This window comes from Anneissia japonica, unplaced genomic scaffold (genome assembly GCF_011630105.1).
Source record: "Anneissia japonica isolate Jap-2015-1 unplaced genomic scaffold, ASM1163010v1 scaffold1547_len296510_cov162, whole genome shotgun sequence".
In the NCBI taxonomy this organism is placed as follows: Eukaryota; Metazoa; Echinodermata; class Crinoidea; order Comatulida; family Comatulidae; genus Anneissia; species Anneissia japonica.
In genome coordinates this window covers 63,048-77,569 of record NW_022701555.1, presented here as the reverse complement: position 1 = coordinate 77,569, position 14,522 = coordinate 63,048, and the positions used below count along the sequence as shown (strand labels likewise).

At 33.6% G+C, this 14,522-nt stretch overlaps 1 protein-coding gene across 6 annotated transcripts in view; it reads right to left on the bottom strand.

The window, feature by feature from the left end:
* Window positions 1-575: 575 nt before the first annotated feature.
* The window catches only part of LOC117103652, a 27,488-nt gene continuing 13,541 nt past the window's right edge, over window positions 576-14,522 (bottom strand). For 3 of the 6 annotated variants that reach the window (XM_033244241.1, XM_033244240.1, XM_033244239.1), the window contains exons 2-9: window positions 7,328-7,570; window positions 7,188-7,232; window positions 5,219-5,287; window positions 4,352-4,708; window positions 3,962-4,213; window positions 3,544-3,588; window positions 3,309-3,439; window positions 576-1,805 (exon numbers count right to left, since the gene is read on the bottom strand). In XM_033244241.1, the coding sequence (XP_033100132.1) occupies window positions 1,719-1,805; window positions 3,309-3,439; window positions 3,544-3,588; window positions 3,962-4,213; window positions 4,352-4,708; window positions 5,219-5,287; window positions 7,188-7,232; window positions 7,328-7,544 (1,203 nt within the window). In that variant the 5' untranslated portion in view covers window positions 7,545-7,570 and the 3' untranslated portion in view covers window positions 576-1,718. Of the gene's footprint in view, window positions 1,806-2,456; window positions 2,499-3,308; window positions 3,440-3,543; window positions 3,589-3,961; window positions 4,214-4,351; window positions 4,709-5,218; window positions 5,288-7,187; window positions 7,233-7,327; window positions 7,571-14,522 lie in introns of all 6 variants that reach the window. The other 3 variants (XM_033244244.1, XM_033244242.1, XM_033244243.1) reach the window with 3 other exon arrangements.

Below are 14,522 nucleotides of genomic sequence, written 5' to 3'. Positions count from 1 at the left end.
GCTTTGCTCGTTACGATGGAACTCATGGTGGCAGCATGCATCTTTCGTGCCAGCAATATTCTTGAGCAGAACTTATAATCTTATTCTTTTATTATTATGTTCATGCTGTCAGTTTGTACTGGCAGTGACATAAGCTTCAGTCATGGTGAAAAGAATGAAATAAATAGGCCTATTATATCTTCATGTTTTAATTTGTTTCATCTTCAGCTTTATTCTTATTAATGATACTACATAATTACATTTAAGTGACCTTAACTTATTGAACATAAAGAGTTTGGAGACACAAAATATCTTTTCTTAGTGTGAATCAGTGTGTCGAGATTTATGTAAAGCTAAGAAAAGTTTATATTAGCAATCTCTTAGAATGTGCCATGTAGGTAATTGCTATTCATTAGATTTATTAGATGTTTTTATGTAATTATTGAGAAGTGTTATCAGTTATGAATTAGGTCAATAACAGAGAAACATCTCAGATTAAGTTCTGATATGATTTTATTTATTTTTTAGTTCAAAATATAAATATTTATTTGAGTTCAAAATATAAATACAATATACAAATAATATAAAATCGTCAGGAACAGTTTGAGCAAATATGTTATTGCAACTCATATGAGAAGCAGCTGCTCCTTATATAAAATATAAAAATTACTATAAAAATACATACATTTAAAAAAAAAACCCTGTAGCTTATTATTACGATAAATTAGTTTTAAAATATTGGCATAACTTTATAATTATTATTGTATTGTTACTACAGGAGCTGTTACTGACTATCGTGCCAATCTAATTAAGTGTAAATTGCGTGATCTAACACGTTACAACTTATATATCTTATCATTATCGGTTAATGTATTATTCTCACCTGGTTAAATTGTTGATTGTTAAGTGAGTCTATAATTCTCAGAATAATCAATTTTAAATGCTGTATTTCAACAACTGCTGTTTTTATGATGATCCATGCAATCAATTTACTTTTTTTAATTAATGAATAAAATTTACTAAAATGCAATAGTGAAACACGTGATATGAACATTGAAAATCACACATTCATTAAATTTTGACAGTTCCTTTAAGCCAGGCACTCACAATTCGATTGTTGGCCGACGCGATACCGAGAGGACCCCAAAATACGTATCGTTTCGAGCTCACATAGAGCGGGGATGGATACGCCTGCCGTTATTAGCCGGCCGTCGCAGACAGAGCTTCTGCCTAACTTCAAAGTGAAATAATGGTTAAATTTTGGCCGTTCATTTAAGCCAGTGCTGAAGGGACGATTGTTGAACAACGCAACACGCGACGGATCGTTTCACACTGGATGGATTCGTCTGCCGTTATCAGCCGATCGTCAACACAAATTCACAGCCAATGCAAACGTTTAAACTAAATGTCGGTTGTACATCACAACACTCATGTGTTTATATATTACTAGTTTCTGTTGATCCCTGCACATGAGTAGGCCTGTAATGCTTTAAATCGTTGTGTACTTGACCTAATGTGCATTGCTTCCTTTGTTGGAAAATTATCTTCCCTATTCCCACGAAACGGTATGGTTCCCATCATAGTGTCCCGTATTTTATCAATGATAATTGTTATAGTTTTCTTCTCATGTTTATATTGTCTAACAAGTCGAATATCATATAGTAGTCTGCTCGATCCGTCCAGTTCTGAAAATCAAAATAATGAATTCGTATTCTCTTTGTTTGTTTTGACATTTATGCCTACATAAATGAGTTGTCACCAATCCACTGTAGATCTTCATACGTCTTGTTCTCTTCACACGGATCCCCTCTGTACGACATATATACCTGCAACATAAAGAAAAGCGAGTATTATAAAGGCTTGTTTCTTAGACCTGGGTAATTTCAATAAGGCGTGCCAGATCGAGTTCAAAATATATCACTAGTAAAAATAGAGCCTAAAAAATCGTGGAATCACATAATGTATGTGAATTATCATAGAACGCACGTGTTGAACATCTACAGATGAATATTTTTCATTCACTTTAGATACGGTAGGTTTGTTTTTAGAAAAGTTTGGAAATACAAATAGTCTACAGTGCGATTTATGTTATAGCCAAATTGATAAAAATGACATAAATAAATATATAAGCGAAAAATAGTTAAGTTGTGTTGATGTTACTGTATTGCAAATTTTTGGTCATGTTTTAGGCCTAGTGTATTTTATTTACCCCACCAATGGTAAAATTTCAACATTCTGCGGCCTACTGAGGACAACAGCGCAACAATAATATTTGCGATTTCTGCCATCAATGACGAAATAATGGTGTAATTGATTCTCAATTATTAAATATTCGAGCAATGCATTTGTATTTAAATGCTAAAAACTATTAGTAGTGCCTACTACCTATGCTTTTAGAGATTTTTTAAATATTTAATTATGCATCAAAATAGTGACCAGTTTTTCTGCTCAAATATTATAAATGCAGCATGTCTTACCGCATTTTGTTTCTCATTTTTGGAGGTTGCTTCGGTGGTTTCCTTTAAAGATGAATTATAAAAGCCAAAACAATATGTTAATTAAAAAAAAAAAAAAAAAAAAAAAAAAAAAAAACCAAAGAACTTTCATTCAAATTATTATGTAAACAAAATATTTTTCATCTTCTATCAAAGGCCTTGTTGAATATTAGTTTGTCAATTATTTATACTGAGTGGAAAAATAAAGACGTTTGTATAAATGTAGTTGACTAGGCTCAACATCCAATTTCTAAAACACAAACTTCCATGTTAATAGTCGAAGTTCATCAATCTAAAATAATGATCATAGGATTCTACCTTATGCACCCAAATGTGGTATGAGTAGTATGTCCATAGGTTGTTCCCAACAAGGGAAGGAGAGAGACCTTAAGCCCATCGAGAACAGGAAACCTAATAGGTACAGGTCAACGTTGACAATCGTTCAGAGGTGGCGCCAGGGGAGGGCCGGGGGGAAGGCACAATTCGTCGGGAGAAAAAGAAATGTATATGTATTTCCTACATATTAATAGACTCCAAAATCGATTAATAAGCCTTTTGAGCCCCTAAATTGTGATATTTTTTGGGGGCTTCGCCTCTCGAACGCTTCCGAAGGAATATTTGAGCAACGCCCGACCACGCCCACTTTTATCATCAGGACATCGCCCCTCCCCCAATGGGGACCTCAGACCCACCCCCCACCTCCCGTCGGTAAAATCCTGGCACCACCACTGCAATCGCTGACTACCCAAGACTTCCCAGCCAACGATCCCAAAAATGACAAAAAAAAGAAGAAGTCTTAGATGACTCAATTGATTAGACATTCATATAGCTCACCTTTGCCTTTGCATTTCTTATTTTTCCGTGAATGAGAAATGAAGATGAAGACAAAATGATTCCGACAAAGAAACTTAAAAGCGTCATTCCAACAGTAAGACTAGTATCTGGACTTGAACATTTTTGTGATACTTCGGTAAATAATAACAATGAGAATTAGGGGGAAAACAGTTATTTGAATAAAATGATACTTTAAAAAATACCAAACGAATAATATATAAACGAAAATACGTACCTGTTGGGCAAGTAAATGCTACGGATGTTGATGTTGGTGTTAATGCTAATAAAAGAGAAGCAAGTTAACATATAAGAAACAAAAAATAGCAAGATTAACATATTCAATTATCAATAACTTTCTATTGCCGAATTGCAAAAACAGAAATTTGATGAGGCATACAAATTATTAATAAAAAGGGCAAGCATTTTTACTTAATTTTACTGATATTGAATTTCCTCGGATTGTCATATCGAAGGCCTACCACACGACTAAACCACATTTGAGTTCACTTGTTGTTCTCCCAAAACCATCAGAAGGTCTTGGTTTCAAATCGTGAGGGGGAAATTTTGTTGAAAGATATTACCATCATTTTAATATCCAGCGGAGGTGTTATTCCTAAAAAATACTAACATGTGATCACAATGCTATGACTTACCAACAACTTTTACCTTTACAGTTGATTGACTTTCTCCAACCTCGTTGCTTACGTTCAATGTTACAGTATAAGTCTCACCAATGTTGTCAGACACAGTAAATGTGTATGTTTCTACGTCGGTATCAGTGTCTGTTGTTTCTGGCGTTGTTTTCCATACATAGCTTGCAGTTGGGTTGGCAACAACATCAAATCTAATCGTAACAGTGTCTCCGGGTTGGACTTCCATAATTGATGAAGAGATTTGAGGAGCATCTTAAAAATGAGATCAAAACAGAAAATATTTTACAGAATTGCTTTTATGATTCAAAATATTCCTTTTCATTTTAATTTATATATATAAATAAATATATATATATAGATTACACAAAATATTGACAATGGTTTACTTACATATAACAGTAAGTGTGACGTCAGCAAATGCTATTATAGGGGGATCGTCACTTATATTCACAATGCATTGATACGTGCCACTGTCGCTTCGTAGAGTGTTAGCAATCACTAGTGTTGTTTCTCCTTTAACACTGAATCTGTCGCTGTATGAAGGCTGTACTAATCCGCCTCCAACCTTATAATCTGCTATTAGATCAATTACACCATTAGTGATATTATTCCATATTACTACAGGTACAGCTACGCTACTTGGACTACTTCGCACGATGCTACACGTTATTCTGGTTTCATGGCCTTCAACTATATCACTAGAGTTATCAACAGTTACAATCACAGCAAAGCATATACAGATAAAAACTGTAAAAAAAATAAACACACATTTATCTAATTGTATTAATTTATTAATTTACAACTTTATTATCATTAAGTTAATAATAAACTATAGACTAGTTAACAGTAAGACTCCCAATATTGACAATTTATTTGTTTAAGGTTTGTGAATGTAATTTAATCAATTAGCCATAATTCAAGTCATGGAGAAACCTTGGTAACTCGGGTCGCCATCAGAAGAATGAAAAAGATGACTTTGCGTAGGAAATGATGAATTTCCATTGTTTATGCATGCCATAGCGTGTTAGTTAAAGTGAGAATGGAAGTCTGATTTAAAACATTATATTCAGAATTCAATAATCATAATAGAAACCGTTGGGCTGTCCACCATCACTTCAACCAAGTCATAATTTTCCAGTCTCTAGATGACGTATAATATATATAAATCCATAATTATTATTATTATCATTAATAGAGCAGTAAGCAAGTATGAGTACAGACTTACTAATAGCTTGAAACAGTCATGAAAAAACTTACTATTAACAAAGACCATAAGCACTGTACAAGAAACTGTATTTCGTTGAAACATGATCATATTGTGCACACCTAATATATTAAATGTAAATATCAAGCCAGATAATTTAAGTTAAAATGGCAATGTTAAAACATTCATTGAAAAATAATTTATAGGCATTTCAAGGACTTAGTTAATCGATTTTAGAGTCTAACAATGTTTTCCCATCGAAGAATTGTGTTTATTTTCCCTGACGTTAAGAAGGGAAGGGGGTGGTGGGGTTAAGCTTTTTCCGACGAAGGAATTTTCTCCTACTGACGCCACCCTGCTCAAAGTCAGATACAGTATTGTAGGCTATTGGTTGACATCATTGCCATTCTTAAAACTCCCGAGCATTTTCATTAGATAATATATTATATTATCCAGTAAGGTTATTATAGATACAATGACAACACTGGATACCGGTGTAAGACAGGCATTTGTTTTCAGGTTTTAAATATAACAGCACTTACTATTGCATTCATATAAAGATCAATCAGTTAGAGTTCAGCAAGTATATAATAGTGTTTCATAGTTTCAAATATAACAGCACTTACTATTGCATAAATATACAAATAATTAAGTTAGTTCAGTACGTGTATAATAGTGTTTCCTATTTTCAAATTAAACAGCACTCTGTAATTATTTTATTGACAATAATCATGTTGGTACGTGCACATAATGTAGGCCTACTTTATTGTACATAGTTAATTTGTATACCATTTTAAAAATAACTAAGAACATAACACATACTTACAGTTGTTTAGATTTGGATATGCGAACTTCTTGCTGTTGGTTGCTTATTAGCATGTATGTCGTGAGAAATGATTCATAATATTTCAGCGATAAGGATAACACACTTGGTGGCAGTATTCATTAAAATTCCAGTTTTATTCCAGAATCAGCAATAGGCCTACTGTTTTAAGTCTTTTAAAATATTTTATTCGGGCTAATATGTTACAATTTTGTGATACTGGGAGTGACGTAAGCTTTAGTCATGCCGATATAAAATAAAATAAATATATTAAAATATAGGCCTATCACCATGTTTCAATTTGATTGGATCTTCACTTTCTTTCTTACTAATTTAGGTTTTTATGTATTATAACTGCGAGGTGATTCATAGAGAAACTTCTTAGACTAAGTTTTGATTTGATTTATTTATTTGACCATAACATACACAACATTCAAATATATAAATTACATGGTCAGAAGCAGCCTAATTAGCCTATTTTAGTGTCAGCTGGCACTCATAAAATATAAAAATAATAATCTAAAAAAAAATACATAGGCCTACATTATTTAGTAAAAACCGTGGACAAATAATTAAAATAAACATAGTTTAATATTTAAAAAAAAAAGTTTTAAAATAATTACATAGGATAATTATAATTGTATTGTCACTACAGGTGCTTCAGTGACTCTCAGCTTCAAGTGTAATGTGACGTCATATCACACATTACAGCACCCAAATTAACATGAATGTCGGGACCATTGTTCACGTTATTGTTTAAACAAGTACAGTTACATATCTTACCAATTTCGGCTATTGTATTATTCGTTAAATTGTTGATTGTAATGTATAAACTGTTTCTATATTTTGAATATTAAATACTGTACGTTGCTCCATGTAATCAATTTTACTTTCTTCAATTAATGAATAAAGTTTAAACACATTATATACTATATTCATGTAGCTCACCTGTGCTTTTGAATTTATTATATTTCCGTGAACGACAAATGCAGATTAAGACAAAAGGATTCCAATGAAAAAAACTAGAACCATTATTCCAACAACAAGACTCGTATCTAGGCTTGAACATTTCGGTAATGCTTTGGTAAATAACAGTATTGATAATGAAAACAAAAAACAAGACCAGTTTGGCATTTATTGGAATTGAATGATATACTTAATGAAAGCCCAAAATAAAAACATATAAAGGAAGTACGTACCTGTGGCACAAGTACATGCTACAGATGTCGATGTTGGTACTAATGCTAAATAAGAGAGAAATTTGTTGTTATAGTCGTCTTTATAGTGAAGGTGCTTCTCCTAAAAATTGTTATCATGTGATCACACGAGTTAAACTTACCAACAACTGTTACCTTTACCGACGACTGACTTGCTCCGACTTCATTACTTACGTTAAGTGTTGAAGTATAAGTCTCACCAATTTTGTCAGACACAGTAAATGTGTATGTTTCTGGGTCGTCTGTTGTTGCTGGCGTTGTTTTCCATACATAGGTAGCAGTTGGGCTGGCAACAACATCAAATCTAATCGTAACAGTGTCTCCAGGTAAAACTTCCATATTTGATAGTGGGATTTCAGGAGCATCTTAAAGAAGAGATCATAACAGAAAATTCGCTTTTTGAAATTGAATTAATTTCTTTTCAGTTCAACATATTATACAAAGTTTGCTCCACTATGTGTGAGTCATCAAGCTGTCTGAAGCGAGAGAGATTATAGTGGTCTTAGATCCGTAATAATATCGTACGGGCCTATGTGGTCTCTACGTTATGATGCTTGTCGAGATTCCCACCAGAGACCTCTTTCATACAACTTATATTTAACTTTTGTTGATAAACTATGATACGATTAACGATTTATAAATTCATGTTCTTATAATATTTTAGCACTATATTATTATCTTTTATATTTATACATTATTAAAAATCATAGGCGTAGATCCCGGGGGGGGGGGGGGTGGAGGGGATATATCTCCCCCAATATTTGACAAGGGGGGATGGTCCATTGAATCATCCCCCCCCAATATTTTGACTATGTATGGGATAAAATGGAGCTTTACACACTTACACTTCAAAAGACTGTCAAAGAAATAATTTGCACTGTCTTATGCGCTTACAAAGATGAAAATTAGCATAATGTATTAATGTTGATAACAAAATTATTTTATCTGGTACCAATCTAAGCTCTTCTTTCCTTAGATGTTAGATGTGCTCGCAAAGAGAGCCACATTTCACACTGAAGGGTGTGACGACCAGTAATGTTATATCAATTCCAAGAATGTTTAAGGTTATATCGGTTGATGAGGAATTTATTGATTAGGCCTATAACAGCAAATTGCATCAATTTATTTTGCAAAAACAAGGTTTCCAGCTTCAGAGGGGGCACATCTCCTGTCCGCACAATGGCACACATTGGCGCTAACACCAGGCGCGTAACAGGGGTCTTGGGTCAGAGTGGGTATATTTTTTTTTATTTTTTATTTCAACCATCTTTAAAGAGGGTAACCCTTCTAGTTTAGCCCAGTAGGTTAACTGACATTCAAGGGCCCTCTTTAATAAAATTAAAGAACAGTACAAACAACATCATCACAACATAATAATAATAATAGTAATAATAATAATAATAGTAATAATAATAATAATAATAATAATAATAATAATAATAATAATAATAATAATAATAATAACAATAATAATAATAAATAATAATAATAATAATAATAATAATAATAATAATAATAATAATAATAATAATAATAATAACAACAACATACAATCCTCATTTCCCGGTTAGTAATTTACCATAATAATAATAATATGTCGCTCTTATATAGCGCTTCTGCACAATGCCTCTAAGCGCTTCACATTATTACCCCGGTCATTGGATCGAACACATATGGAACACATACTCAGCTCCCTGGGGAGAATTCCATAATATTGCAGCTAGTAATCAGCGCAGTTGTGTTCGAACCTACCAGGTACCCACTTGTACTCCTGGGTGGTGAGAGGCAACCGTTGTAGATAAAGTGCCTTGCCCAAGGACACAAGCGATTTGCACAACGAGAGTGTCCAAGCCACAACCGATGCGCCAACCGCTTCCACGATACCATACCCACCCCACCCCACCCCACTCCCCATATTGAAAACAATACGACATAGGGCTTATCTTATTTATAATATAGGCCACACACGTGTGTTTGAAACTAAATATAAGCATTTTCATCATGGTTGTATTTATTACAAACACATTCTTTCACCATCTATACACATTGAGGCACTTCTTTTAGGTTAAAATGATCTATCTTAAATTTGTCTTTCTTGAGTTTGGGACTAATATGTGTTTAAACAACTTAAAATCTTTTTCTTTCCTTTTCTTTTCCTCTTCTTTCTCTTTCCCTCCCTCTCCCTCTTTCTTTTCTCTTATTACCCAGCCCGACGACTTGGCAGTTTTCCCCCTGCCCCACCCCCCCGCGCCTGTTACGACACTAGCTAACACGCCAATCATCCCCCCCCCAATGAAAAATATTTTTCTACGCCACTGTTATAAATGGATGATTAGTATGGTTGTTTGATAAATTAACTAGTAATAACACTCAATATAACGTCATCAGATGCACGTATAGGTGGATCATCAAATATAACCACAATACATTGAAACGTGCCGCTGTCGCTTCGTAGAGTGTCAGCAATCACTAGTGTTGTGTCTCTTTCACCACCCTGATATTGTGCTATTATTTCAGTTACTCCATTTGTGACATTACTGGTATTCCATGTTACGAAAGGAATAAGTACAATACTAGAACTACTTCGCACGATGTTGCATGTTATTCCTGTTTCTGAGCCATCAACTACATCTCCGATGTTATAGTCACAGCATAGCATGAACAGATAAAAAATGAAACAAATATATAATACGATTATTTAATGGTTAATGCTATTGACACTTTACTTGTAGGTCTGTAGCGTGTAATTTAAATAATTAGGTTTACTTTAGTGTTCAAATGCTGATTTAAAATAAAGCTATTGTGACTGTATTTACAGCTAATCTGATATTAATTAAAAATGTGAAAAGGAAGTATGGTTTCTTCTAAAAAAAAAAAAAGATTAGTTTTGGTAAGAATGCTCCAAGAACTATACAGTTAAACATCTTTCATTCTACGGATGACGACCAGTAGAGTAGTACGCTAATAGAGTGGATTTCGTATTTAAATAAACTCAGGCGTAGACAGGTAGCCGCGGCTCCAATCTAGATGTGTATAAGAGACAGCCCCCCCCACCCCTTTGTAGAGAGAGTTAGAATTTTAAAGCTTGTTCTTGTTAGCCAATAGGCCTACAAATTCTTTCTTGGGATCACTCAAAATGAATACTTCTCTAAAACTCCTCTTAAATCTATAAATCCCAGGCCATGTCTTTTAAAATACAGAAATGTGATATTGTATGGTTCAGTTTGGTTGTTATTTTTATTTTATTTTATTTTTTATTTTATTTATTTCCAGGCAAGATTATACAGTACAATAGAAAAGAGAAACAAATGACAAAACACAAATAGCCTGAGGATTACATAAAAGCGAACTTAATCACTATCTAAAGGCTCTCCAAAACATTAAAAAGACAAACATTAAAATCTGAAAAATTCACAATTTATATATGTATAATATAAAAAGTGAATAAGAATATTACAAAGAGAATTACAATTTCGTTAAGGTAAAAATATAATTTAATTAATTTAATGTGATTTAATTTTAAAATTATTGCTTAATTACATATTTAAATTTGTTATCCTTGCATGCATTTATAAAGTTTTGTTTATTGCTACTAAAGTAGTAGTAGTAGTAGTAGTAGTAGTAATAAAAATAATAATATTAATAATAATAATAATAATAATAATAATAATAATAATAATGACGATGATGAAGACAATGACGATTATGATAATAGATAATAATATTAATAATATTAAAAATTGTGCTGAAGGCGAAAAGGAAAGTTGTGATTTGTCCACCATAATTATTATAGTAGTTGAAGCTTAGTATATTATTTGGGCCCAAGTTGTCCTGGATATTAAAGATCTCTATGGTTGCCGAAAACCCCTGATAAAAGATCATGAGAAATTGGTTGGCACTTCATTATAACTATAATATGGTGATGTGACAATGATAATAGATTTTACTATTTAAAAGTGTCATTTCCGGCCATCTAGAGGTATTATTTCCTAAAATGTTCTCACCTCAGCCCCAACCATGTTGGGCTAAGGTGGTTGTAAAGTACATGCATCAAAGACAATGTTTTTAAGCTTTATTTCCTATGGTACATCACACATATTAATAAGATCTGTTGGCGCTTTATTTTGACTATTATAATGGTGATAATATGATGATGATGAATTTTGCTAAAAGTGTCATTTCTGGCCATCTAGAGGTACTATTTTCTCAAATTTTCGCAACTCAGCCCCAACCATGGTGGGTCTGAGGAGGGTGTGGACTCATGAAATGTCACCCCACACCTTTCAAAGCAGATCTGCGCCCTTCCCTGTGTATGACATTAAACTTCATCAAGTCGGCAAGTTACTCAGAGTATGTCTTAGTAACTGCTGATGGGAAGGTGCATAAATTTTGTTTTCAGAATGTAATCTGGTTTTTCATGCCCATTTTTCGTGATTTTGACTATTTTTGATAAATAATGTTTTGAGCAGGAAGCAGTAGATTCAAAATCCCCCCCTCCAAATTTCACTTTATCCTCTCAAAACAGTCCTTAAACGTTCAGAATGCGCTACCTCCCAGGGGATTATCCCCCTCCCAGCCGTAGGAAGGGGAACACCCCACCTTCGCTTGGTATAACGGCTCCCGCTTTCAAAATCCTGGCTACGACCCTGGGGAAGATCTAGGGTGGGCCAGCCCTCCCCAACCTACCCGGCCAAAAAATTTAAAATGACGACACCTACCGTACAGGAAACTGCATTAATTTGAAACATGATCGTCGGTATAGATAGGCCTATACACGTACACACACCTATGCATTAAATGTAAACATCAAGCCAGATAATCCAATTACATATTAAAAATAATAAAACCAAATAAAAAATATAAAAAACTCATAATGACAATAATTAAAACATAAATAAATACCCCAGCAATATGGACCGCCGTAAGGTATTTATAATTTATTTCTTTATTATAACATTAAAGTTTTATAATGGTGTCATAGGGATAATCAATTTGTAAACGCTTCTTGTGATTATATATTATTTTGATTAAATCAATCAATCGATCGATCAACGTATTCAAGCTCCTTCATGTCCCGGCTCGCACATAATTCATCTAAAACAAAAACAGAAGACAGACTGAATTGTTTAGATGACAAATTGACTATTTGACTTAGCATTTATTGTATAAAGATAAATAGTAAGATAAAAATATTAATTGAAAAATAATTTACAGTTATAGAGTTAAAGAAAAATGTTTCTAAATGTATTGTATGATATTAAAATATTGATTTCCATTCTTAAAACTGTTTGGCTTTTGAATTGGATAATATTATTTACAGTAAGCTTATTAGATACAATGATAATTAGAGATACTATGTTCAATAGAACATGGACCCAGTCATTTTTAAAGAGATAACCACTTTGACCTTTAAGTTCAACCTGTGTGAACACCCCATGTTTGGTAGGAGTGTCTAATGCAATTGGTCCAATCATTACTCACTAGAAATCATAATGAAAACTTTTCCTCTATTTGCGACAAAAGCTCATTCAGGTAAATTTGACCTACATCTTATGCACGAACGCACTAACCGCAAAAAAATCGAAATCGTAGCTGCTATTGGCCTTATTGTCATTCATAGACAAGGTAAAAACAATTCTGAATACAAAATTGTAAAGAAAAAATGATTAATGGTTATTTAAGCAACCAGCATGGGACTTACATGGTATAAGAAAGCTTAATTTATGAGTTACAATTGACCGTTCACCCAGAAATTTAGTGACCTGTCGTTGCAGATTTATGGTAAAAAGAAGCAGGAAGTATACAAAAAACACTCTAATTTCAACCTTTCTCCTACGCAAAAGCATAAGAGATAGACAATTTTGAAAGAAAAATGATCACTCAATTTTGCATTAATTGTAAAAATATATAGATAATTATAAAGTTTAAAACATCTAGTTTCATAATCCGATTGACCAAGATTGCCAAATGAAACCATTCAAATTATATAGTCGATTGTGTGAGAAAATGGGGTCCGGTTTGACTCATTTACTGTGTTAAAGTGTGCAGTGAACCGTTCAGTGAGCAGATGTCCTCAAGTTTTCATTATGATTAGATAATTTTCACTATAGTGACCCTTGAGACTTTTGATCCATAGGTGAAGAGTCGTTTTTCATGTTTAGAAGGTCCTAATGATCATTCCTGGTAAGTTCGAGCTCAATTGGAGTTTTTTGAAAATTTGACCCCGATGACCCCTATGTTACCCTGATCCCAGACTGCGGTGTTGGAGATGTCGCCGGGTTTTAATGACAAAATTTGATTGAATTTCGTCCAATGGTTTGCCATTAGTAGCATTTTGAAATGTTACTAGGGAGAACAAAAAATAACCCTTTAATGACTTTTGACCGTAAATCTCTGAACACCATAGAGACCCTACCTTATGCCAATACATATGTGCCAAGGACAAGACTGTGCTATTTTATTTGTGACAGAAGAAGTCTTTTATTCATTTTTTTGAAAGTTTTTTTACCCTAATGACCCCTATGTGACTTTTGACCCCAAGCAGTGAACACCCCATTTATGAGAGGTGTCACCGGTTATACTGAACAGGTTTGGTTGAAATCGGCACAACCGTTTGGCACTAGTAGCGTTTTGAAAAGTTGAAAGAAAAAAAAGAAAATTACTTCTTAATGACCATTAACTCCTTATCCCTCAACATCCTATAGCCTCTACCTTATGCCAATGTATATGTGCAAAGGACAAGACTGTGCTACGTTATTTGTGAGACAAGTAGTCTTTTATACGATTTTTGGTTTTTTGACCCTAATGCCCCTTATGTGACATTTGACCCCAAATTGTGAACAACACATAAATGGAAGACCCCAAGTTGTGAACAACACATAAATGGAAGGTGGCACCGGTCCTACTGACCAAGTTTTAATAAAATCGGTCCAGTAGTTTGCCACTAGTAGCCTTTTAAATTGTTGCCAGAAAGAAAGAAAGAACTAGAGATACTATGTTCAATAAAACATGAACCCAGTCATTTTTTAAGAGATAACAACTGTGACTTTTAACCTCAACCTGTGAACACCCCATGTTTGGTAGGAGTCTGTCTAATGCAATTGGTCCAATCATTAGTCACTAGCAATATTTGATCATTTTCACTATAATGACCCTTGTGATTTTTGACCTATAGGTGAAGAGTAGTTTTTCATGTTTAGGAGGTCCTAAGGATCATTCCTGGTAAATTTGAGCTCAATTGGGCTATTTTGAAAATTTGACCCTGATGACCCCTATGTAACCACTGATGCCAGACAGGGGTGTAGGAGGTGTCACTGG